The sequence below is a fragment of the Poecilia latipinna genome, unplaced genomic scaffold (assembly GCF_001443285.1).
Source record: "Poecilia latipinna isolate Pla-1442-1.1 unplaced genomic scaffold, P_latipinna-1.0 Scaffold1242, whole genome shotgun sequence".
NCBI classification, from domain to species: Eukaryota; Metazoa; Chordata; class Actinopteri; order Cyprinodontiformes; family Poeciliidae; genus Poecilia; species Poecilia latipinna.
In genome coordinates, this window is record NW_015113858.1 from 214,059 (window position 1) to 240,576 (window position 26,518).

General features: G+C 38.3%; 3 protein-coding genes and 1 pseudogene across 6 annotated transcripts in view; all 4 read right to left on the minus strand.

Moving 5' to 3' along the window:
* The window catches only part of LOC106960918 (PH and SEC7 domain-containing protein 1-like), a 97,491-nt gene extending 88,041 nt beyond the window's left edge, over nucleotides 1–9,450 (minus strand). For 3 of the 4 annotated variants that reach the window (XM_015054314.1, XM_015054312.1, XM_015054310.1), the window contains exon 1: nucleotides 9,093–9,449. The gene's annotated coding sequence lies outside the window, so the exon portion shown is untranslated. Of the gene's footprint in view, nucleotides 1–9,092 lie in introns of all 4 variants that reach the window. The other variant, XM_015054313.1, reaches the window with a different exon arrangement.
* A 3,408-nt stretch (nucleotides 9,451–12,858) lies between these two features.
* LOC106960906 (oocyte zinc finger protein XlCOF6.1-like) lies at nucleotides 12,859–16,302 on the minus strand. The gene is made up of 3 exons (XM_015054294.1): nucleotides 15,852–16,302; nucleotides 15,548–15,772; nucleotides 12,859–14,385 (listed from the first exon to the last, which is right to left on the minus strand). The coding sequence occupies exons 2-3, from the start codon at nucleotides 15,663–15,665 to the stop codon at nucleotides 13,190–13,192; spliced, it is 1,314 nt and encodes a 437-aa protein (XP_014909780.1). The 5' UTR covers nucleotides 15,666–15,772; nucleotides 15,852–16,302; the 3' UTR covers nucleotides 12,859–13,189.
* Nucleotides 16,303–17,718: 1,416 nt separating this feature from the next.
* LOC106960903 (gastrula zinc finger protein XlCGF57.1-like) lies at nucleotides 17,719–20,553 on the minus strand (annotated as a pseudogene).
* Nucleotides 20,554–20,898: 345 nt separating this feature from the next.
* On the minus strand, nucleotides 20,899–25,511 carry LOC106960908 (oocyte zinc finger protein XlCOF6.1-like). Its single transcript, XM_015054297.1, has 3 exons — nucleotides 24,405–25,511; nucleotides 24,066–24,304; nucleotides 20,899–23,638 (listed from the first exon to the last, which is right to left on the minus strand). The coding sequence occupies exons 2-3, from the start codon at nucleotides 24,181–24,183 to the stop codon at nucleotides 22,524–22,526; spliced, it is 1,233 nt and encodes a 410-aa protein (XP_014909783.1). The 5' UTR covers nucleotides 24,184–24,304; nucleotides 24,405–25,511; the 3' UTR covers nucleotides 20,899–22,523.
* Nucleotides 25,512–26,518: the final 1,007 nt, after the last annotated feature.

The window sequence follows — 26,518 nt, forward strand, 5'->3', positions numbered from 1 at the left end:
ATCTTTAGCACAAATGTGTGAGGATTTGAGTTTTTTGTGTATTTATTTCTAGGTTTTTCTGAGTTTATTTAGTTCTGTTCCCGTGAGTCTGTGATGTCCTGTCTGCTCCCTAATTGTGTGTCTAGTCCCCCTGATTACTCCCTGTGTATTTAAGCCCACCTGTTGTCTCTGTTCTTGGTCAGATAATTGTGTGTGTTGCATGTCACTCACAGTAGAAGTGATAAGCTCACATATCGCAATCAACAAGCTTCTAAAAATAATTCTGGCACAACATTTGAAGCTCAATCTAAAGCTGCTTTTACCAATCCAATGGCGGCTGTGACGTGTGTTTGGGATCAAGTGTCGTTGCACTCAACTGTCCGCAAAGTTCAACCATCTAGCTGCTGACTGGAGATGAAACAGAAGAAGAAGTAGTACGCATTCTTCTTTATTCTGCAACGCAGCAGCACCACTGCTTTTCCTCTTAGCACTGACTCTGGGGATGCAGAGTAGATTTGAACCAGAAGACCTGAAATGCCTAAGTTTTGTAGTTAGAGATAATCGAGGCAGTGAAAAATCAGGTGCAGTCGCCGTTCAGTCATTTCCTTCAATCGGTTCCAACTTCAGCTTCGTATCACTGGGACTTCAACTTCACAGCTATAAGGCACACATACGTTTGCACTAAATATATCCCCGTACCACTCCCTCTTCTTCAAGACATTACATTCGTTTACTCCGTCTTTTGTCTTGTCTGATTATTGAAGGTACAGCTGAATCAACAGCAGAAGCAAAAGCATGAAGTGAATGGCTCAACAAATGCAACAACAGCCTCCTTTTCTACTTCTTGCTAATCACAGATTGGACATGCGACAAATGACAGCATGTTTTGAATAAACATGAGCTAATTAACATAGAATGCAGGCTGAAAACACTGAGCAGGTCAAAGGTAAAGGAGGCAGAGGACCGCCTCGGAAACAAACTGTTTTGAATTTAGAAGAATTGACACACCACCACTCGTGCTCTCAGATGTAAATGGAAAAGAGCCGACAGGAAAAACAACAAGCTTCTTGTGTCAGAAAACGGCATATAAGCGCTAAACCTCTTATATCTCTATTTTCATTCCTCTCAGGAAATTCCCTCGGATTATTTTTAAGGTCCTTAATAGGTATTAAATCATAATATTGATTTTAAATCATATTTGCAACAATTTTTACACCTTTTGCAAAAGCAAAATGTCTGTTTTTATAACTTAATCTGGCTGATCGTCTGTCCCTCCACAATCCTCAGCCGGGGTTCAACATCTGCTCAACTTAATTCCTCCATATTTATTTAAAGAAGTTTTCAATTCCTTTGGACCATACAGCTGCATGTTGACAAATGAATCACTTCACTTTGTGTTGCAGCTGCATTTAAGTATGGAACAGGGGAAAAAAGGTTGATATGGAAAGCAAATACTTTGGTATAAATTTCATTTTTGATTGCAAAACAAAATCCTGACTTAAATCAGACAAAACGTGGACAGTGTGGTTCAGTCACGCCTGCATCCTGCTGGTCCGATCCATAACTAGACAGAGCGATGCTGTCTCTTTTGACCTCTCCTTCGTCCTTTGAACCAGCAGCTCATTTATCCAAATAAAGCCACAGCTGAATGAAACATCAGCAAGACTGCAGAAAATCACCAACCATGATTGTTTCTGAGCAGCAACAACTGCAGCAAGTCCAATTTTCCAGAAAGCCAGATATTTAAATATCCTGTAAAATAAAAAATAAAAAAGGAAAATTTTTGTTACTGTGTCACTGAAATCAGATTAAACTTTCCCCCTTTTTTTGGTCTGTTAAACTAGATTTCTTCAAATTTCGAAGTTTGCATAATTTCCCTAAGTAATTTGGTAGAATTACATTTTAACCTGTATGACATGGATCAAACGTTTTGGGTAATTTTCCACAAACTCCCACAAACAAATAGTTTGCTAATCTGATTGTGTGTCTGGGGTCGTTGACCATTTGAAGGCCCAATTTATGCTCAAGCTTTAACTTCCAGGCCAACATCTTCATCTGCTGTTTTTACATTTCCACTTGATGTTCTTTTCTCATGATGTCACCTACTTTGTGAAGTGCACCAGTCCCTCTTGCAGCAAAAACCAACACAGCTTCCCTGTTTTTCTTCAAACGTAAAAATAGATGAAAGTCTTTGTCTACTGAAAACAGGAGAAGCTTAGTCTGAATTACTGTCACATAATGGAAAAGTTCTTGTAAATAGATAGCTCATGCATTTGGGGGTTCCCCCTCCTCATGTTTAGCAGCCTGTCACTCAGAAACCGGGATCATGCAGCTTTCTAGAAACACGAGACGGGACGGGTTCTGAGCCGCAGCAGCAGCAGCCCGTCTCTCTGCAGACTGCACCAAGTCGGACCAAGCCAACCTTTTAGCGGAGTCAGCACTACAGCAGATGCAGATGAGAGTCTCCTGGAGCTGCGATGCTTTCATCAGCAACGCCGCTGCTCTATTTCAAAACAAATAAAGTTAAGGACAATTGGATTAGGACGGCAGGCTGATTGACTCCATCAGCCAGCACCGATGTTCCTGGGTGAACTTGAGAGTCCAAGAGAGATGAACAATGGAGCTCATTGATTGATGAGGTTTTAAAAATAAACTCGGTGGAGAGACGAGTGAAGAACTGAGGTTGAACGTTCATCTCCACACATCGACAGTGAACAACTCCAACATTTTTGAAATGCACTCCTTCTTACATTTGTACTTTGTCCAGCATTGAGTATGCCACTGCAGAACTAAATTTTCCTCTAACATTTTACTTTTATGTTCCCTTTCTTATGCCTTACAGGTATACATCTTGGTCACATTACATTTGTTTACTGGGATTTGGCCAAAACCAAGTGCTGCACAGCTGTGAGGTGTAAGGAAAATTATATATACTTTTGAAATTTGTTTGACAATGAAAATCTGGTAATTTTGTTTAATCTCATCATAAAAACAGCATTTTAAAGTCTTTTTTAATAACTTTAAAAAGGGTCATTGTTGAGTCTCAGCAGACGTTTATTTGTCAGATGCTCTAAAGCAGGGCTGTCAAACTCCAGTCTTCCAGGGCCGCTGTCCTGCAGGTTTTAGATGTGCCACAGGTACAAAAAACGCTGGAATGAAATGGCTTAATTACCTCCTTCTTGTGTAGATATGTTCTCCAGAGCCTTGCTAATGACCTAACTATTCTATTCAGCTGTGGTGCAGCAGAGGCACATCTAAAAGCTGCAGGGCAGCGGCCCTCCAGGACTGGAGTTCGACACCTGTGATCTAAAGGAAGCCCATACTTGGTCAAATAATAAATCTTCCCAACTTGTTGCCGTAGTTGCACCACAATCAGTTTCTGATTTTCTTATCGGTGCCTTGTGACAACTCCAGTCTCAGAAGATTGGGCTCCACTCAGTTCAACACACACACTCCTGTCCATCAACCAGGTCAAACTGCCACAGACTGATGACTCTGTTAGGTCAAATGTTAGTTACATGTTTTCAGTAAAGATTAAAGTTTCCCTTGCAGCCCACAGTTTAGTCAAAGTATTAGAGGAACATGTCTTACTTTAGCAGCAGTAAGATTTTTCTGCTATGTTTCTACTAAAACTGAATGGAATCTATCAAACTGTCCTTAAGAGGGTGAAATTAATTTAAACTGATAAAAAATAATTAATTGGGGTAACTGATTATCTGAATTTGCTGCTTTAAACTGTGGCACACCTCAAGGCTCAATTCTAGGTCCCATATTTTTCTATGTAAATATCTTTTCAGGGAGTAAAGCACAAATCTTTGCAGCTACGCTGATGACACACCACTCTATATCGCTGTGTCTCTTGATGCACTTTTTAATTGTACTCTAAATATACATTTTCTTCAACTCTGTTGGAACAAAACTAAAGTTTCAGAGAGAGAAACTCACAGCACACCGAGTTTTGATAATACTCGATTCGTCACATTTGAGAGCATCAAACAATGCAATAGGTAGATGATCTCAACCCAATGCAGAGGCTTTAGTTAAATGTAGAGTTGCTTGTTTAATGATTTGCTTTCTACTCTTCCTGACTGAAGTTACAGATACTTCAGAGTTCAGGAGAACAAGCACTAAGGAGGACCACAGATCAAGCTCATATTCACAGCGTTTGTAACGTCTCAGATTTGGATATCGATGCATTAAGAATTGATTTTAAGGTGTTTTAGCTAGTCAAACATATTTATCATTTAAAAAGATAAGATGGTTTGGAGATGGAGACATTTTAAGGATGTCTGAGACAGAGGAAAAGACCAGCCTGTCCAGGAAAGACTGATGGTGAAGGAGGACATGGAGATGATTGATGCAGCAATTAAAGCAGCGAAGGACCAGGTGAGATGGAGGCAGGCGAGGAAGACTTTCACTGCACAGGACACTCAGGGTCACTCCTAAATCAATAACTAAAATTCAAACTTTATTTTATTACTTTATTTGCTTTACTTATTTAATAATTAAACAGGTCATATATATTTGATTTGTACTGTATCCAAAATTATTTAGAGGTTTATCTTAGATATCTTCTGCGACAGACTGGCGACCTTTCCAGGATGTACCCCGCCTCTCGCCCGGAACGTTAGCTGGAGATAGGCACCAGCACCCCTCCCGACCCCACTGAGGGACAAGGGTGTTCAGAAAATGGATGGATGGATCTTAGATATCTTTGTTTTTCTCATGTCCGTGTTTTTAGAATTTTAGTTTCTTCATCAGTTTTAATAAATTTGTAGTTTCCTCATTGCATGATTGCATTCCCTCAGTTTATCAGTTTTGTTGTTTTTAGTTCTTGTGTATTTTTGTCTCTATCTTCTTTTTTTATGGATTGTTTTGGCCCCGGTGGCCTTTATTTGAGAGTGATCAGACAGGAAAGTGAGAGAGGGAGGAAGACATGTGGCAAAGGTCAAAAGGCCGGGACTCGGACACGTAACTGAGGCCTCTGTTCCATTGCCGTCTGCTTCTTTTCAACCTTTGTATTACAGTTATTTGAATGAAAAAAGCTCCATAAATAAAGTTTGGTTGATTAATCTCATGCCAGCCCTTCGCTATAAGTCCTGAAGATCAGATCACCATTATTCCTGAGTCACATTTTCTAAATGTCTGTTAAAAATACTTCATGTCAAGGCAGTGAAATTATTTAGAGGTGACTTATGTAACTCCGCTGCCCGGCATCAGATAAAGCATGAAATCACTTGCAGTTGGACACCTTAGCAGGATGCTGTGGGTTATTGAGCATCAGAAGAAGAGAAAAAAAAATCAATTCCTGGCACTGAAAAGTTACCAAACAGCCAAGAACGATCCCCACACCGACAGCAGACTGTTACTGAGAGACCAAAGTGACAAAACGAGAAGGCGTTGTCAGCACGCAGCGAGGAATAAAGCGCTTCTACGACAGATTTGTGTTTCATTAATCACACATGATCCAGGCTGCTGCAAAGCGCGCCATCTGCACCGCAGCCAGCAGCACACAGAGCGAGAACCTCGCAGATCGGAGCGGCTCGCGGCGGACGGCCAGTCTTTACAGGGAGACACAGCAGGATTGTCAAATGCTAGCGCTCGGCATCGCCTCTCAAGCTGCATCCCATCTCCAAACCCTAAACGGCTCCTCTATACTGCCAGAATGCTCGCCTCCTAAACACTCCTAACAGCACAATTAGGAAAATGTGTGTTCCTGAGCTGAAAATATACCGCGACCTGAAAGCTGGCGGGGGCGGGGGGAAGCAACGTAAAGTTGAGAGAGAGGGATGAAAAAAGATAAACCGTGGACAGGTGGGAGGAAGTAAAGAGTGGGAGAGTGTAGGGAGGAATGAAAACAGACGTGGGAAGGAGAGAAAAAAAACACAGCAATTCAAGACTTCTCTGGTCACTAATGCTGTTTCTCTGCAGAGAAGGATGGCTTAGCATCTCAATGGATCAATAACAACTAATGGAAACCCAAACATTGTTAGGGCCAACTGTGTTGCTGCTGCAGCATTAAATCAGGCCATCAAAACATCTTTGCATTCTGCCTATTTTTCATGACAAACACATTTCATCCTCGTCAAATTCACTGAACTTTATTCAGTGGACTAGTTTTCTACAGCGTGACTCAACCTTAAGTAAGAACATTTCCTCTGTGTCGCTTTGCAGTTTTTGTCTAATAAGTTGTATTAGACATTAACCAGTGAAGTGAAATTTGGTGGTTATTTGGTCACATTAAATACTCTGATCGTGCAGGTCGGGTAAATGACACTGATTATTCCTTTGTTGTTGCAAAAGTAAGTGGTTGGGTTGTCTTTAGCAGCAAATAAACATTTATTTGGATGGATGGATTAGAGCGTAGAGCTTCTATGTTTCACTCATTAACTCAAACCCAAGATGGTGAGACATTTTTATCAACAGTAAAAGCACAGTGGTGGAGGGCTGGTGATTTGGGATTGTTTTGCACCCACAGACAGGAACCAGTCTCTGAGTTGAGCATTAAATCCTCTACATATAAAAGTATTCTAGAGTCAAACCCAAAATTATCTGCCTGAACAGAGTCCAATAGAGCAATAGAGTAATGCTACGATGCAGAGTGGAGGAAAAAAAATCAATCTACAATACTGAAAAATGAAACCGTATTTCTGAGTGTTTTCAGAAATAAAAACAAAAAAATCTCTAGTAAATAAATGATTCTCCAACAAAAATACTGATCTTTAAAGCCGTTTTCTACCCCCATTAACCCGAGGCCGGGTTCAGACTGACTCCCGGATGAGGGACAAATAAAAGGCAACAAAAGAAGAGAAAATGTGTCTGGCCGTCCTTCATGGCCCAGATCGGACCTTTGGGTTCAACATTCGGTGAAAAGTCCTCAGATTCAGAACATTTTTTCTACAGATTCATTTATTATGAGTAAAAAGCATCAAAATCCATCTGTAGCTTAAAGCTGCTCGGTTTCCCAGTGATTCCCACAATTCACTTGGACGAATTTTTAAACCGCCATAAATTCAAAATCACAATAATCTTCATTTTCATATGACTGAGGAGGAAAACAACAGACAGACAGACAGACATGTTTTTATTAGACAGACGTCTAATAAATTATCGCCTGCTGAAATGACTGCCAACCTCTGTTAAAAACACAAAATGGTACCAAGTATTTCTGGTTTAGATTTTGCTGCAAATATCTCATTACTTAAAATAAAACAAACCTAATTTGGATGTAACCTTTCTGGGTAACACTTTATTTGAAGGGGGGTGAATAAGGCTGTCATGACACTTTCATAAACATGACATAACACCTGTCATGAACATGAATAAGTCTTCATGAATATTTATGACTGTTGTCATAAAGTGTCATTTGGTAAATTATGACACTTTTATTACAAAGTTGACATTATTCAAAATGTCTGTTATGACAGCTTGACATTAACCAAGAAATCATTACTGTTTAAACTTTACCTTTAATAACATAAAGTTACCCCATTTTTAAAGTGCAATCAGTAATACTTTTATAACAAATTTACATCAGTAATGATTTCTTGGTTATTGTCAAGTTGTCATAAGGAAGACATTTTGAATAATGTCAACTTTGTATTAAAAGTGTCATAATTTACCGAATGACGCTTTATGACAACAGTCATAAATATTCATGAAGGCTTATTCATGTTCATGACAGGTGTTATGTCATGTTTATGACAGTGTCATGACAGTCTTATTCACCCCCCCTTCAAATAAAGTGTTACCCTTTTCTGCAAGATGTAGGAGTTTGTTTTGAGTTAATAATTCCTTAACATCGATGAAAAAGTACTTGTTCCACTGAGAGATTATTTCACCTATAAATGGTACTACGCTTATAATAATTTGGCATTTAATCTTGATTGGGCTTTGCTTCACAGTCCTTCCTCATAGAGCACCTCTTTTAAACCAAAGTTTTTCACTCCACTCAATTTTCCATGCACACATGCAGGAATCTTTGAACAGCCAGATATTCTGCGGCTCCCCTTACTTGTGTAGTTTGTCATTGACTGTTTGCTGGACAGTCAGCAGTTTTCCCATCACATCGTGGCCAAAGTATCACATTTCCAAGGTTTCCCCCAGAAAACCTGCTAGTCATTCACCCAGCCACCCGCCATGTTTTTGAGTTTAAAAATGTTTAAAGGTGACAAGAAATTTTAAAATACCACTTGAATGTGTTATTGAAAGATTGGGAGATTAATACCTGAACACCAAGTATAAAGTCTTAAAAAATGAAAACATTTTTAAAAAGACTTAAAAATAAAAGGCAATGCTCAGCCTGGTGACCCGCCAGGCTTAAAATACACTGAGGGAAACCCTGACTTCTGCATCAAACATTATTTTTTACTGGCCGTAATCCAACAAACATCTAAATTAATACATCCCTCTGTGTGATATATGTATGAATCTATATGCTTCAGACTCGGAATAAATGTTTTCGATGGTATTCTGATTGATTCATGTTCACCTGTATTTTCATCCAGACTGACAACCTGCTGCTTTGTTTGGACTCTTTGATCTGTTTGTTTTAACAATACACTGATTGTTTTCTTGCTGCATTATTCACTATTTTATCAAGTCCTGTCTGTGAATGGCGCCAGAAGTCTGATTCCAGATCAGATAATTGTTGCGTTGCAGCACCGCGTTGCAACACTTTTCAGCTTGTCGTTTGATAGAAAGTGCTTGTGAAAAGCCTTATAGGTCCTCCATACATCCTTTAACTCATTTGTTTTGTGTGTGTGTGTGTGTGGGGGGGGGGGGGGGGACCGGGTGCACTTACATGAGTCTCCCCGTGTTATCTATAATCTCCTCACGTACGCTTTCACCTTAGATAAGGCGATCCACGCAGCGCCAACTTTGTCTGCCAAGGACAAAACTTGAGTGGGGCTCTGCACAAGATGCGTCACAGACACGGCTGTTTGCGCGGTGTGTGTTTGGGTATGACCTTTTCACGGGCCAGTTCTGTGTCCTGCAGGTCCGGCTCGGTGTTTCAGTGATGCAGCGCGGCGACAATCACCCAGTAACAGACGCTAAAATAAAAATCCCCATCTGGGAGCCGTGTGGCGGCGGCTGAGGGACGTTGTACTCACCAGATCCCGCTGCTGTGTGTCTCTGGAGCCTCAGCATCAGCAGCGGCTACCCGGCGCCACAGATGATGAGATGCTGTTGCATCGCGCTCTGCTGCAGGCTGCACGCTGTCGGTACCACTGCGGTCCACATTTATCCGCTCCCAGTCACGGTGTGCGTGTGTATGTGTGTGAGTGTGTGTCAAACCGCGTGTTTGGGTGTGTGTTGCAGGGCAGAGGGGTGGGGGGCTGGGGGTGTTAGGGTCCGCTTCCTGTCAAGTGTAAACAGACTTGATGCAGTGAAGCAGACAGATCATCGGCAGCATTTTGCTGTCAGAAAACTCCACCACTCCGCTCCTCTGATCGCAGCCTCTTCCTCCTCTTCCTCCTCCTCCTCCGTCGGGTTGGGCATGCCCAGTTCCTCCCTCTTCATATGTGCTGAAAAAAATAAGATGTAATAATTGTTTGGACACTGTTGGACCTGCATTTTTGCTAGATTTGTTGTGTTCTTCTCTTTTATTTTGTTATTTTCTCAGTCTTTATAATAGGCAGAGGCGGTCCAAGATTTTCTAAGGTCCAGAGCAGAGCAGAATTGAATTTACTTTTATACAGTATTCTCCCTTTGTTTTATATATATATATATATATATATATATATATATATATATATATATATATATATATATATATATATATATATCTGTTTTGACCTCTGTATTATCAGTACATGTTTTATAGCTTGCAGCTATAGACACACAAATCAAGTGTGGTGTAATAATAATAATACATTTACAATAATCACAAGGTTGAGGAAAGTTCCTTAGATTGGGTAATATAAGATAAAACAGAACAAAACACAAGACACAGTAGAATAAAATAAAAAGATGATAATAATAATAATAATAATAATAATAATAATAATAATAATAATATAGTATGAGTAATAGCATTTTGGTCCTGATGCCAAAAGAGCTCTGATCCACCAGGATCAGAGGGTCCATTAAGGTGCACTTAATGGATCCTGATGATGTGTTCTTCAAATCGGTGGCTGAGCGAGAACCATTATTAGCTTTGGGCCAGCACATAGAAACCTGAAATACTGGCGTTAGGAGAGACTGAATGCAGAACCACTGGTTACACGCATAATGCTGAAAATAACAGCTTTTTATGTTCTCAGCAGGAGCCTTTTCCTCTCTCCCACAGACACTCAAGATGGGTGGATAATTTAAAGTTTATATCGTCTTTACTCGGCTGTTAAACCACACACTGCTATGAAAGGGTCTGATAACAGCGGCGCACCAGTCTGATTTCTCTGTTTGTTGATGGCATTCTGGACTCTGTATGAAACAACACCACTCCCTACATCGCAGAAACAGACTGAGCAATCTTCTCAACTGACAGAAAGAAAGCAGGCAGCAAGATTTTACACCAACAACAGGGAAGGAAAAGATCAGGGAAAAACAAGTTCTGAGTAAAAAAGGTTCAGAGCTGCAGTTGAAACACCATAAGTGTACTTAAACCGTTTAATCCCACCGGCAATAATTGTTGCCAGACATTTTTTTATAACTTCTGGAACCTCTAAAAGTAATTGTTTTGACTTTTAGCAACTAATTTAAGTTTTTAAATCAAATAATAGTGTGTCTACTCAAAGCAGTATCAATTTTATGTATCTAGTGTGAAAGGTCACATGACCGGACCTCTTTACTTCCTGCCTGTGACGCTGGAGGTAAATGTCAGTCACAAACCTGAACAAGAGGAAGTCAGTAAAATATTTAAATAAACAAATATAAATAAAAATATTTTGTACACATGTTCTTTCAAGTGTCTTCTACTGATATATAAAGAAAATTGTATCCATTCATTCATCTTTTAATCATAAGAAGAGTGAATGTAAGTGTGGCAACAATTGTTGCCGCTAGCATAATTCATAGACAGCAGTTTATGTGTCCACTGGTTTACTGCTTATTCTATGTGTCTTGCTGTTCCCATGCAGCTTTAAAATATCAGCTGTTTTAGATCTTCTAGACCTGAAGGAACCTCAAAATGATGTCTTCTACATCCCACAGTTGAATTATTGCACTGCCCCAAAACCCGACCCTTTACACAAAATGTGGCCTATGCACTGAATTACGTCAACAAGAAGACGGCACGCCTGAAACTAAGGCGAAGGTCTTGTTCCTGGTCTGGTGGGACAGGGGGAATGTCCTCTCAGATGCAGATTTGTTCATACTGACATTTTCACCTGATTTTGCCTCATTGATGAAATAACTAAATGAGACCAAAGGTCGCTTGGCACGTTGAGACAATGACATCTGCAGGATGTGGCATTGAATTTTTATGTTTCTAAAATATTTCTGAACGCTCTTGTAATCGTTCTTTGTTATAATAGGTTATGCATTCATGACCCTATTTTTCCTATTTTTGTATATGTATAAATAGGCCATATTTGTGTAATTTAAACTATGCTGTTTCCCACCGGCAACAGTTGTTGCCGAGGATAAAAATTGTATTTTCACTAATATAACCAACATAAAATGTAATAATTCATAAATATCATGTGTTAGGAAGGTCCAAGGATTGAAATCCATGCACTTATTTTGCAGGAAAACATTTGGGATTAAACGGATTAATGATAACTAGATTTGACATATTTGCTTTTCTTTACACGGTACATGTAAAAAAATAAATAAATGAAGTAAACTGACCGGGAAGACATGAGAAAGTAAGGATAAAATATCTTTACTGTCGTCAAAACTGCAAAACTATTTAACAAAAGAACCAAGTTGTCCAAATTTTGTCCACAAAGTCAATAAAGCTCTTCTGTTGCCCTCAGCAGGTATGAGAAACTGTGCGAAACACCGACGATCATTCTTGCTTCTGCTAGTATAATAGCAAACTCATTACAAATTCAGATCTTGTCCAGCAGAGGGCAGTGTCATTTAACATTTCATACAGCCATTAAATCTCATATAACGGTGTAAAAAAAAAAGAAGAGTTAGTATCTATCTTGGATCAATATTTGAACACCTTTCTTCTTGGTGTTACTAATAAAGTGCATTTAAAAAAGTGAAGATAAGCAACAAATGTTCTTCTAGTTTCAGCACATTATTTAAGGAAACCTTAACTGAATGTGAACTAGTTCAGTTGGGGCAGTGAAGATCTTAAGTGATGAACTATGAACAATATTTCATTAGGTTCTCTTAACATCAGCAGTTATTGTTCTTGTCTGAGTCGGTGGATAGTCACATGTATGTAGGGGGGCAAATCTGCCTATTGAATTTTTATTAAATTAATTTTTCTTGCAAGCAGATTTTTAATCAAAGTTTTAAAACATGACTTTTGAATGCAATTTAAACGCCTATAAAACAAAAAGGGAGTTTATCGGACATAAAATATCTCCCTTTGACCAATGAAACACTGAATCTGTATTTGAAGCTGATTTTTGTATTTTATTATATTTTATCTGCTCTTCAAAATAAAATAAACATAAAATGTAACCAAAAATAGAAGATCAAGAAAGTCAGTATTGGTCTCTTTGAAATGAGTGTGACAGTTTGCTGATATGTTGTCAGATAAATATTGACCCATCTCGATATGTAACGGTTCACTGGGTTGAACTCTGGCTCGGCAATATTTGGCGCCCCCACCTGGTCCACTTCAGAACTCTCGGGTATATTCATCACAGAGTAAAAACGTATGTTTTAACTAACAGGCTTTTAAAATGGGAAAAAAATTTGAAAAAAAAAAAAAAAAAAAAAAACATAAACCTGCTCATCTCATCAATGTTTTAACTTTTATAGTTTGATATTTTTTAATCATAGAGTTTAAGCTCTGCTCTTCCAAGTGAAATTGACAATAGTGACCCAGTGATCCACTTTATTGCACGTCATGTGATCCGATCCGCCGGTGGGATCCTACAAAGATCTTTCACTTCATCTTCGTACACATTTAAGAAACTGTATCAAATTTGTGCTTCGTAAGTAATTTTTGTGCAACTATGGGAATTTATTTTAAAAATGTAGTTATAATAAAAGACAGAACGGATTAAAACTTTTACCAGCACAGAAATAAAAACTGTGCCCACAGAAACACTAGATGGACAGTCAAATAAAAATACAATCTTTAGCTAAAACCCCCGTGAACACACATATGTTTCTTCAGATCTCCATGTCGTGAAAATCCTTTACTACAAACTCTACAGACAAACGGTTTTTCCCCGAGATGGAGCCTCATGTGACTGTTGAGATTATATTTTTTGTTAAACCGGATTTTACAGACGTCACAACCAAACGGACGCTCTTCGGTGTGTAGTCTCATATGTTGCTTCAACTGCATTTCCTCCATGAAACATTTGCCGCAGTCGCTGCAACTAAATGGTGCGGTGTGAGACTCCATGTGATTTTTGAGATAGTTTTGCTTTGAAAATCCTTTACTACAAACACCACAAATAAACTGCTTCTCTCCTGTGTGAACGCTCATGTGCCTCTTTAGATTTCCTTGTCGCGAAAATTCTTTACTGCAAACCCTACAGATGAACGGCTTCTCTCCTGTGTGAACAGTCATGTGGCTTTTTAGGTGAATTTGCTGTGAAAATCCTTTACTGCAAATACTACAAACAAAAGGTCTCTCTGCGGTATGGATCCTCATGTGCTTTTTAAGATTTCCATTCCTTTTAAATCTTGAGCCACAAACATCACAAGAAAATGGATTTTCTTCAGAATGGACCTCCAAGTGACTCCTCAGACTTGTCTTTGCGTGAAACCTTCTGCCGCAATCATCACAAGCAAATGGTTTCTCTCCAGTGTGGAGTCTCATGTGTGTCTGAAGACAACGTTTTTCTTTAAAGCCTTTACCACAAAAATCGCAGCTATGTTCTCTTATTCCAGTGTGAATCATCATGTGCAGCTTAACATAAGGCTTGTGCCTGAATCTTTTGCCACAAATATTGCAACCAAACGGTTTCTCTCCTGTGTGCGCACTAATTTGAGAGGCACGTTTGGAACGCAGTTTCGGTCTGTTAGCTCTTTTGTTCACTATCACCTTACTTTGTTGTGAAGAGCGTAATACAGCTGCTGCTTTTCTGCCCGATTCTGGTCCTCCAGTTTTTGTCTTCCTTTCGTCTCCGGTTTCAATCTGATGAAGCTCTGATATCTGAGGTTTCTCTTCATCCTCACTCTTCACAGTAAGTTGCTCTTCCTTCTGATGAACCCATAGTTCCTTATCTTCCTCCTTAGTGTGGAGGGGCTCTTGGTCTTGCAGGACCAAAGCGAAATTCCAGTCATGGGGAACTTCTTTTTTGATCACCAACATCTGATGGACTAGAAACAATTAAATGCACAGGTATTATTAAATGCCTTTAAGCAGATAATTTACACAAAAAGAAAATGCATCCCTTTTTTTTAATTCCAATTTATTTCTACAGTAGCACTTTCCAATAAATGTAATCTCAAACCTCAGTAATTAATTCATTACAATCCAATCATATAAATAGTCGTTAACCACTGAACTGTCACCCTCAAACTGCTTACATGGAAGACAATCCCAAGGTCTCGATCTGAGGAGCCCTGGTCTAGGAGAACCTGGCTCAAAATGTGACTGATAGGACAGGAAAGAGATATACAAAACAGGAAAATCTAAAACATTAGATTTACTGGTAGAGGTGAACATTCTGGTAAAATTTACAGAGTCAATTGAAGAATCAGATTTGTTAGTGACTTGTTAAACAGAGAAACAAAGATAAATATGTAGGTAATGTAGCAGTAATACAATCTATGTGTCAAAAAGGAGCCTACACAGTGACAGCGGTAGCTCTGTTGAGTGCTATCATACTACTGTTTGAAGGAGAAAAAAAACTGGTTCAGATCCAAACAATTCACAATTTCTGCCAAAAATTTTAGAACACGTCACCAAAATAAAATGGTGCTGTCCCCCACCCGTTACCAAATTCTGCTATTTAAGGGAAATTTATGTTTCTTATTTATCTATGCCGATTGAGAAATAAATAAGAACTTCAACAAAGGTTTGTCAGCATTTTTAAACACTTAATTACTCACGTCGTGAAACAACTTCATGCTGAATTTTAACAACGCTCATACTGGACAAAAATAGCTATGGTCCAAATGAAGCTGCCTGTTGGAGCATTCAGTCAGCTTGAAATGCTACATAGCAGCAGGATTCCCTCGGAGAGAGTGGATATCCCAACTGCTGAACATTTAAGGTGCATTCTGGGACAACTCGTATCAAAACAACTTCAAAAAGATGGAAACATGTTTCATTCTCAAAAATATTATGTTCTTAGTACTGAGCAATGCTAATGGATTCTATTTTTTTGGTCCTAGTGTCAGTTTAATTTAGTAGATGTCAGTTTAGGGAAATTAGCCTCCAGGTTATGATGGAAAAATATATTTATCACTTGAGAACTCTTTCTTCAGACATTTTTTTTTTTTTTCCAATCCAAACAAACCAATGTACGTCACTTACTGAGATCTTTGCTGTCTTGCGTTTCCTCCTCCAGTTCTGATGTGGATGTTGCAGGTACGGGTGGCTCTAGACTGAACCCTCCAGGTTCATCTGCTTCAACCTTCATCATCTCAGTCATCCTCACTAGACCTGGGATTCTCCTTTCCACAATCCTTGTTTACTACTTTCACATGTTTTAGTAAAACAAGGTTTCAGCCCAGATCTTCTGTTTGTCTGCTCCTGAAACTGCCGTCAGACATAATAACTCAGCACCCTATTAAATAAAGTGTAGTAACAGTAAACGTCGGAGCAGAGAGTCTGATACCGTGGTCAGTAGTTCTGGGTCCACTCTGTTACTGTCCCCAGCTTCTCTGTCCTCAGCTGGACAAGGTTAGAGGTCGATGTGGTTCTTCCCGCACAGTCTCACAAACTCGGAGAGGGGATTCGTGTTGTTACAAAAAAAAAAAAAAAAAAAAAATTAAAGCTTAAACGTGATAAAGTTTCTGCTGTTAGCTGCGGAGTCTATCGTGTGCATTCACTTTGCTGGTGAGGGCTAATTACATTCTCAACTGCAAACCTAGGCTAGAAAATAACCACAGTGGTTCAAAACAAACACAAAGAAGGGATTTCCTCACCAAAACTGTTAAACCTAGAGCCTGACATAAATTAAACACTTGTCTTACACAGAGTTTAAGACGTTTTTCTGTGAAGACTTAATCAGTTAAGCTAGCATTGCTACATCCGGTCACTTCCACAACTTTGACCAATGAATGACGAGTAAAGCTGTAATTCGAAAAACCACTTCCTCTTTTAACCACTAGGACTTTCAGAATAAGACGTGTGAATAAGCCATTGTCTTGTCATTGTCTAAGCATAAATGAGGCTAATGTCGTTGTAGAGTGGGAATATGTATTAAAATCTAATTATTATTCATCTGTGGATCACATGTACACATTACTGAATAAAATGTATAAAATTGAAGACGTAAATAATCTAGGTCATTCAAATACCTGTTGAATGACCTAGATTACAAATAAAAACAAAACAGTCATTTTTGTTCCTCTGTCATGACTGCAATTTATTATCACTAGAAAAAAAATACATCAGCCACTGGAATCTAAGTTTTAATTTATTACTAACAAACCAAAACAGATATTAGAATCTAATCATAACAGGAACAAAAATAACTATATATCAGACATATCATACAATGTTACAGTACTTATCCTACGAATGAATGAGAAGAAATGTGCTGCAATAATAAATAAGCATTCAGTTGCGAAACACAGATTGTATTTTGGAGCTTGTTAGACCTAGTGTGAATATGTGTGCTTCTATTTACCTGTAAATGGAAAGGTTTAAAGCAGTGATCGGTCCGTCGCGAACGTTTCGACTTTTAGAGCCATCTCTTAAGAGCCATTCATTGAAAGGGGCGGGGCTAAAAGCGGAGCGAGCACACCATATGAGAGGCAGAAATAGAGAGTGAAAGAGAGAGAGAGTCATCTCTTGACTTTTCCCTTTTGCTGCTTTGCTCTCACTCTCAGTGGCTCCGCTGAACGTTGTTGCTCTGCTCACAGCAGAACTTCGCTTTGATCAGCATGTTGGGTTAGGTTAACAATTAACATCAAGATGATCCATATCCTGATGCCTCTATAAATGCATTAGGCTGCCTAAAATATTTTGAAATTTGAACTGAATCTGATCCAAGCAGAAGAAAACCGTTTAAAAAAAAAAGAAAAAACTACTGTGGGAATGTATTTGATGATGTAGAAGCATAATGTGCTAAGGACATGTACGAAAACACAAAGCAATTATTTCATAATAAGTTATATCACTTGACACTTTTTCTTTGTTTTAAATGAGTCGACCGTCGTAATCATTACTTGCAGCCCTCATGAACACTCATGTGTCTCTTCAGATTTCCATGTTGCGAAAATCCTTTACTGCAAACATCACAAACAAACGGTTTCTCTCCTGAATGAACCCTCATGTGATTCTGAAGTTGACCCTTTTGATTAAATCTGCTCTTACAGATGTCACAGCCATACGGTCTCTCCTCAGTGTGGACTCTTGCATGTCGCTCTAACTGGATTTCATTCACAAAACGCTTACTGCATTCATTGCAGCTAAACGGTGCGGTGTGAACCTCCATGTGGCTTTTAAGATAATTCTGCTTTGAAAAACCTTTACCACAAACGCTACAAATGAACTGTTTTTCTCCAGTGTGAACACTCATGTGTCTCTTTAAGGTCCCTTGCTGTGAAAATCCTTTACTGCAGATATCACAAATAAACTGCTTTTCTCCTGTGTGAACATGCATGTGTCTCTTTAGATTCTCCTGCAGTGAAAATCCCTTACTGCAAACACTGCAAACAAATGGCGTCTCTCCTGTGTGAACACGCATGTGATTCTTTAAATGAATTTGTTGTGAAAATCCTTTACTGCAAATACTACAAATGAACGCTTTCTCCCCTGTATGAACACTCATGTGTCTCCTCAGATCTCCGTGTCTATAAAATCCTTTACTACAAAAGCTACAAATAAACGGTTTCTCCCCTGTGTGAACATGCATGTGGCTCTTTAGATTTTGTCGTAATGAAAACCCTTTACTGCAGACACCACAGATAAATGGCTTTTCTCCGGTATGAGAAGACATGTGTCTCTTTAGATTCTCCTGTAATGCAAATCCTTTGCTGCAAACACTACAAACAAATGGTTTCTCTCCTGTGTGAAGACACATGTGAGTCCTCAGACTTTTCTGTAGTGAAAATCCTTTCCCACAAATACTACAAAAAAAGGTTTTCTCTGCAGTGTGGATCATCGTGTGCTTCTTCAGCGTCTCCTTCCTTTTAAATCTTGTACTACAAACATCACAGGAAAATGGTTTTTCTTCCGAATGGACCTTCATGTGAGTTTTAAGATTTGTTTTTGCGTGGAACCTTCTACCACAGTTGTCACATGCAAATGGCCTCTCTCCGGTATGAAGTCTCACATGTATCTGAAGGCAGTGCTTTTCTTTAAATCCTTTACCACAAAGATCACAGCAATATTCTCTCTTTCCGGTGTGAATCATCATGTGTAATCGAATATGAGTCTTATTTTTGAATCGTTTGCCACAAACATTGCAACCAAATGGCCTTTCTCCTGCACAGACTCTAATCTGAGCAGTGAGTTTGGAGCACAGTTTAGACCTTTTACCTCTTTTGTGAACCTTCATCTTACTTTGTTGAAAAGAACAAAGCGAATTTAAGTTTCTGTCTGGTTCTGGTCCTCTACTGTCCTCCCCACGAGGTTCTGTTTCCATCTGCGCGGTTGTGCTGCTTGTTGAAGATTCAGCTTCTTTATCGTCTTCAGTTTTGATGTGTTGAAGCTCAGATACCTGAGGTTTCCCCTCATCTTCAATCTTCACAATGAGCTGCTCTTCCTCCTGACTGATCCACTGTTCCTCCTCTTCCTCCTTTATAAGTGGGGGCTCTTGCTCCTGTTGGTTCAAACTGGAGCTCCATTCATGGGTAACCTCTTCTTTAATTACCAGCGTCTGATAGTCTGAACAATAAAACAAACATACAAGGACATTAATCGTTCTGTGATGATCATAATAACAAATAATAATAATAATAATAATAATAATATCACAAAGGTTTTAACAAAATTTTTCAGTCTAAGAAACGAAAAAATATTTTGTAGTAATAATGGCAGATGTGTATATAAATGTTTTTTTTATAAGATTGTTTCATAAAAACAGCTTAAAATATCAATGTTATAACAAGATAAGCAGAAAAAAAACATATTTAGACAAAAAAAAAATCCTTAATGTGGTGGAGCATTTGAGCATCCTTGTTGTGTTAGCTTCTAGGCATTAAGGAGAAGAATCAGACCAAGAGCTGTTATGTACAGATGCATGGACAAAATTGTTGGTCCCTCTGACTCAAGCATGTCTCGAATGATCTGGTTATTCATAATACTTCATGGTGTGTTCAATGTGAATCTGATAAGGACACATATGGTCCTAAAATGTAAGTCCACATTCACTTTGCATAGTGAAAGCAATATGTAGATAAGTAACCCTGCTTTAAAAAAAAAAAAAAAGCTCACTTTTTGAGCTTGGCTGTAATTCAATTCTGCCACTTGAATCCAATGGTTTGGATATAAAATTAGTTTGCTCAAATATACAGAATTTACTGAGATTTTTGCCGTATTCTGTCGTGGATGGTGCAGGTTCGGGGGGCTCCAAAATGAGCCCTCCGGGGTCGTCTGTCTCAACCTTCATCTCAGACATCCTCACTTCAGGTTTCAGTCACATAACCTTGATCTTCTGTATTACTACTGAAACAGGAAAACAGACTCAAATCAGTATTTGATCAGATAAAGCGTATCAATAGAAAATGTTAAACCGTAGCAGAGTTGAAGCGATGCTGCAGAGTCTCATACCTTAGTTCTAGGTTCACTCTGTCCCCAGTCTCTCGGACCTCAGCTGGACAAGAATTAGAGGAAGTGTCCATAGATGGTGTGGTCCTCCTTGTAGTCTTATCGACTCGACTTGTAGCTGTAAATCATGAACTTTAAAAGCTTGTACTTCAAAACCGCTTATTTGATTCCTGCTGTTAGCTGCTTTAGCTCCACGGTGGGTTACAGTCCATTCACTTTGCTAATACAGGATAATTACACTCCGGCCACCAAAATCCAGTTAGAAATAATCGAGTGGTTCAAAACAAACATGCAGAAGCCATATCATCACGAATGCATTCAAGCTAACAGAATAAAACATCAATTACATAAACTTTAAGATGTTTTTGTTTCAAGACATAGCTTGTCAAGCTAGCACTGCTATATCCGGTTACTTCCGCCTCACTGACCAATCAATGCCGAGTCAAATGCCGATTTGATATACTACTTCCTTTTTGCACTAATTGATTTTCAGAATAAAATAACAATGGAGATGACCATCATTAAACGTGTGGATAAAATCTTATTCCATTTTTATTTCGATTACCAGATCCGTCTTTTTATCATAACACACCACAACTTTAACTTCTTAAACATCTTTTGAAAATACTCAAGACACTTTCAATGACCAACAATTAAAGAATCCAATTCAGCTCAAACAGTTTTGAAAAATGTTTATTAGATAAGTTTTAACATATTTCACAACAGTACTCTGCATACGTCATTTAGTACAATATGTAACAAAAAAAAATAGTATTTGGTGAACACCCATTACTTTGAGATCACTTTAGTTAAGCTATGTGGAATCATGTTCCATACAGCATTCTAATGACAGCTCCATATATCCAATCCAAGTCTGTGAGAAAACACAATGTTCTCTGATCAGGGAGAACAATTTTTTTTTTTTTTTTTTTGAAAAGCTCTGAAGTACAGCTGCTAATTTCTAACAATAGTTTTTACATATCAAAATAAATTTAAGAGAGAGAGGCCAATATAATAGTGAAAAATGTGACCAGAAAGAAAGAGTTTAGGAAAGGAAGTGAAATAAATGGCACCAAAACACTTGCAGCCTTTACTTAAAACAATAAAATGATAATAATAATTTAAAAAATGACTAAAAATCAAAACCAGGAAGGCTGACTAATTTGGCGATGAGTATACCAGACATGAACAAGTGAGAAGAGTAGTGAGAAGAGACAATTTGAATGATCATTTTAATAAAAGAAATGAGGCACATTTTAGTTACAACCAATACATTTTAATTTCTAATCTACCCAATTTACAAAACAAAAAGGTTCTTTACGCATCCAAAGAGGGAGTACTCACAGTTCCAATGGCATTAACAAACTCAATATAAATTTTCAAATTAAAATCCTAGAGGCAGTTTTGTAAGTATGTAAACCGACAATTCAGAGCACTTCTGCCAAGACTGACTCATTTTTAGACGAACAAAGCTGTCGTTTTTGTCCTGCTTGTATCTTATTTTTACGTTTTAGACTGAATAAAACTTGATCAAAACTTCTGCCAGTATCTGAAAAAAAAAGCTTAAGTGGAAATGAGCTGGGGAAACACTGTTCTTAGGGATGACAACTAAAATGACTGAAAGTTATTTACATTATTTACAATCCATTAGAAAATAAAAACTTTGTAAATTAATCTCAATAATCAATGCAACATAAATGGCTCAACACCGTGCTTACGAACAGCACAAATGCCTCCTTGAGCATTTAAAATGTACGTAAACATCCAGGAAACTTTTTTTTTTTTTTGTCTGTACTAATCACACGCGAAACAAATGTTAAAATTTTTGAGTTTGTTTTCAGAATTTAAAACATTCGTTTATTATAAAGCTGAAATCCTACAGCTCCTAATACTGTCTGTTAACTTATTTACAGAAGGAATGCTGAGAAAGTCTTCTGTTTCAGTGGCACACACAAACCTAAAGCGGACCTGGAACCGGAAACCCAGTCGCTGTGTGATAATTTACTTCAGCATCACACAAATGTTTCATTAGCGCAAGCAATCAAATGTCCAACTCTAAAAAAAAATAAATAAATAAAAAATAAAAAAATGGAGGGAGGGAATAACTGCACACATATATCTGATGATTGTGTAACAGGATGTTCAGCAAGGTATTTACCAGATATGTTCAGGAAAAGAATAATCATAAAATTAAACATGGTGGTGATAGGGTGAAGCCTGGAAGACTTGGCATAACTAACAGAGCCATGAAATCTGCTCTTTACCAGAAACCCTAAAGGGCAACGACTGGCCAAATCATGACCTTAAGTTAAAACAAGTTTGAGTTATGGACATGAGCAATGATCCAGAGAAAAAAAGAACAGCAAATCCAACTCTGAATAGCTAAGAAAAAAAAAAGGGGTTGAACTGACCTAATTAAAGCAGGAACTCAAATCATTAAAGCTTTGAATAGCCAATTTGACATTGAAAATGTGAAATAATGTAATTTAGCACTTACCAGCCGCCCCAGAAAGCAGACACTGTAGATTGATTGGAAAAATACTGACAGTTTAGATTACGATCAAATCAATCACTCCTTGTAGCCCCTGTGAACCTCCATGTGTTTCTTCAGATTTCCAAGTCGGGAAAACGCTTTACTGCAGACGGTGCACACAAACGGCTTCTCACCTGAATGCACTCTCATGTGATTTTCGAGCTGACACTTTTGATAAAATCTGGTTTTGCAGACGTCGCACCCAAACGGCCTCTCCTCCGAGTGGACCCTGACATGCCGCTCTAACTGGATTTCATTTACAAAACACTTGCTGCAGTCCCCACAGCTAAACGGAGCGGTGTGAACCTCCATGTGGTTCTTGAGGTGATGTTTCAGAGCAAACCCTTTGCTACAAACGTTACACATGAACCGTTTCTCTCCTGTGTGAACATGCATGTGTCTCTTCAGAGTTTCTTGTCGCGAAAATCTTTTCCTACAAACGCTACACACAAAGGGTTTCTCCGCCGTGTGAATCCTCATGTGCTTTTTTATATTCTCCTTTCGTTTGAATCTGGTGCCACAAACGTCGCAAGAAAACGGCTGTTCTACTGAGTGGACTTTCAGGTGTGTTTTTAGTTTTGCTTTTTCGTGAAACCTTCGACCACAATTGTCGCATGCAAATGGTTTCTCTCCTGTGTGGAGTCTTATATGTGTCCGAAGAGAACTCTTTTCTTTAAACCCTTTCCCACAAAAATCACAGATATGTTCTATATTGCCATTGTGTGTCATTAGGTGTAATTTAATGGAAGTCAAATGTTTTAATCTTTTGCCACAAATTTTGCAACTAAACGGCTTCTCTCCTGCATGGACTCCAATCTGAGCCATAAGTGTTGAATTCAGCTTAGATACTTTACCTTTTTTGGGAACCAACATCTTACTTTGTTGAGTGGAACCTGTTGGATCCGGGTTGTTGTCAAGTTCTGGTTCTCTACAGTCCTTTCCATTAGGTTCTGTTTTTGTCTTAGATGAGCTGCTGCTTGAAGCCTCTAATAACTGAGATTCCTCTCTATTTTCACTCTGCAGCTCTCCATCCTCATTGATCCACAATTTGTTCACTTCCTCCTTCATACCTGGGGTCTCTGTGTCCTCTTGGTCCAAACTGGGGTTCCAGTCATGAGGAACCTCTTCTTTAATCACAACAATCTGCTGGACTTTGGACACAGAAACACATTAAGGGTCATTTATACATATATATTCAGCATTGATATAAACTGTTATGTTTAGAAATGTGAGGGTTTTTTTTTTTTAGCTTATTTATTTTGAGAATAAAATGACTTAGTAGACCAACAAACCAATAAGTTTAACAGAAACGGAACCAATTATCCAAGTAAAACAACTATTAAAGTCCTCAGTTAATAGCAAAGAAATTTTCTTTCTTAAAGTTGAAAATAATCAAAATCTAGGTTAAAGATGACTGGAAATATGCATTATAAAAAACTCTAAGAATTGAATTTGTCATTTTCCACACACACACACACGCATATATATATATATATATAAAATCAACAAGTTAGTTCAAAGTGCTTTAAATCATAAAAAACACAAAATTCAATTACAAGTTAGAGCACATTCACTTACTGATATCTTTGCTGTCTGGTGTTTCCTCCTCCAGTTCTGATGTGGATTCTGCAGAAATGAGGGGCTCCAAGCTAATCCCTCCAGGTTCAGCTGCTTCAACCTTTATTATCTCAGACATCCTCGCTCCACTTCAGATTCTCCTTTTCACAACCCTTGTTTACAACCTTCACATGTTCTTTTAGAGCAGGGTTTCAGTCATAGAGCGGGCATCTTTAGGTTGTTTTTTTTTTCTGCTGAAACTAGAATCGGAGACAAGAATGTGATCAAACAAAGTGTATAATCATAACATGTAAACTGTGGCACAGCTGAAGCGGTGCTGCAGAGGAGAGAGTCCGATACCTTGGTTAGTGCTTCTGGGTCCACTCGGTAACTGTCTCCAGTCTCTCGGTCCTCAGATTAACATGGTTAGAAGGAGGTGTCCACAAATGATGTGGTCTTCTCCGCACGGTGTCATAAACTCAGAGTGTGGACATTCTTAAACACTAAACTATAAACTGAAAAAGCTCGACTGCCGACTAATTAAATCTCCGCTGTTAGCTGCTTTAGATCCGCGGAAGCTAACGGTTCATTCAGGTACCCAGTAACGGCTAATTGCATCCTGTGCTGCAAACTCCGACTAGAAATAATCAGAGCGACTCAAAACAAACATTTGGAAGCGGTCTCTTTATGAAGACTATCGAGCAGAGTCTGAATAATCAATTTTACACTTCTTTAACATAAACTTTACAACGTTTTTTTTTTTTCTAGCAGGACTTAGCTACGAGCTAATATGACTACATCCGGTTTCTCCCTCCTTGCTGACCAATCAGCGGCAACTAAAGCTCAGCATGATGTGAAAAACAACTTCCTCTTTCAGCTTCTAGCCCTTCAGACAAAACACTGAATTCACGCTCCGTTAAGCATCTGTGTCAAAAATGGTCGTTGTTTGAGTGCTGACTTTTTCAGCTCAGTTTTAATGTTTCAGGTTGGAGTCGAGGCTCAGCTATCTGCTGTATATATACTCAAGCAGCTGAAACCATCCTTATTTTGACCAGAAACACTTTTAGGCAACATCCCAGAAGTCAACAAAAAAAAAAAAAATTCACGAATTAATTTAGTCTGAGTCTGATCTCACACACTAATGAACCTCCATAACATCTTGTCTGCCGGAAATAAAGTGAGTCTGTATTTTTATTTCAGTATTTTGTGTTTAATTGACGGGATTTACAGAAGATGATTACGGCTACTGGCAAAAAACAACAACAACAAAAACAAAACAAAACTGAGTTTAATCTCAGAATCTTCGTTTTTCTGTGATTTAAGTCAGTTCCCCCCGCCTCCCCTGATAGCCCTAATCATCTTCCATAGATTTTCTCCATTTTGGAACCTGAGTAGATTGCCATTGAGAATTTTTGTTATTTTGAGACACAATAAATTTAAATAAATGTCTTCATGGTTTTGATGAGCTGTCTGTCATATGTTAGAAAAAAAAATAAACCCAATGATGTTGATAAACAGGAAGTTACAATGAATTTTATTGATACCTTGTTTTTGATTTTGTTATTTTTGTTGCCAAATCTATGTTTCTTCCAATTTCCTGACACCTAGGCAAAAGCTAACTTGATGTTTATATGAGTCGATTTTAAAATAAACCTTGTTTAAAACTATCACCTGCCTTTTTTATATTATTAAACATCTCTGGTGTGACTAGGACAAAGTTATATACATTTCCCCTGTTCTAAACATCCAACAATGTGACTACAGACTGCACAGGTTTTGCTAAAATCAGACATACTATCCTTCTGGCTTCAAATATGTGGCAAAGCTTCAGAGATAGATTTATAATTCCCCTTCAGGATTTAAAACGTGACAAGGTCAAAAGGAACAAATACAAAGAGCCACAATCCCAACACACGTCATTGCGAAGGTGAAAGTTTGACACTTTTACCACCAGAGGGAGCCATTTTGACATAAATGACAAGAAAATTTTATTTTTGTTTACTTTCAACTGTTGGAATTATTCCACATAAAAGTTGACAACTAAAAAAATACATTTGATATTTATGTTAACTTCATTTTGAGGTAAAATTAGATAATTTAGGGTCAATAATTGTATATATAGAATGTCGTTACCAATTAATTTATATTTTTGGAAATTATCTAAATAAAGAAAAAAGCAAAACATTCTTTGAAATTAAAATGTTTTCAGGTCTTGTGCATTTGCTGCAGAGATATCTAATTCTGTTAGCTGGTCTGTGGTGACCACAGCCCTGCAAGAGGAAGATTCTTATTTCTGTGTTTTCACGGTTCTCTCTGTCCCTTTCATCAGTAATGTTGATCACTAACCTCATTCGGCTCAGATTCCTCCCTAATCCAGGTGTCCAGGCTTCTACAGTGAGCCAAAACTTAGTTTAGTTCATACTTCTTCTCCTCTTCATCAGTATCACACTGCAGATTACAATCTACTGTAATCT

Bases quoted from the DNA above. Each gene is read 5' to 3' on its own strand.
- LOC106960908 (XM_015054297.1), bottom strand. From the start codon at position 24,183: ATGTCTGAGATAATAAAGGTTGAAGCAGCTGAACCTGGAGGGATTAGC. The intron at 23,639-24,065 runs GTAAGTGAATGT...CTGTGTCCAAAG, and splicing joins ACCAGACAGCAAAGATATCA to TCCAGCAGATTGTTGTGATT.
- LOC106960906 (XM_015054294.1), bottom strand. From the start codon at position 15,665: ATGACTGAGATGATGAAGGTTGAAGCAGATGAACCTGGAGGGTTCAGT. The intron at 14,386-15,547 runs GTAAGTGACGTA...AATTGTTTCTAG, and splicing joins GCAAGACAGCAAAGATCTCA to TCCATCAGATGTTGGTGATC.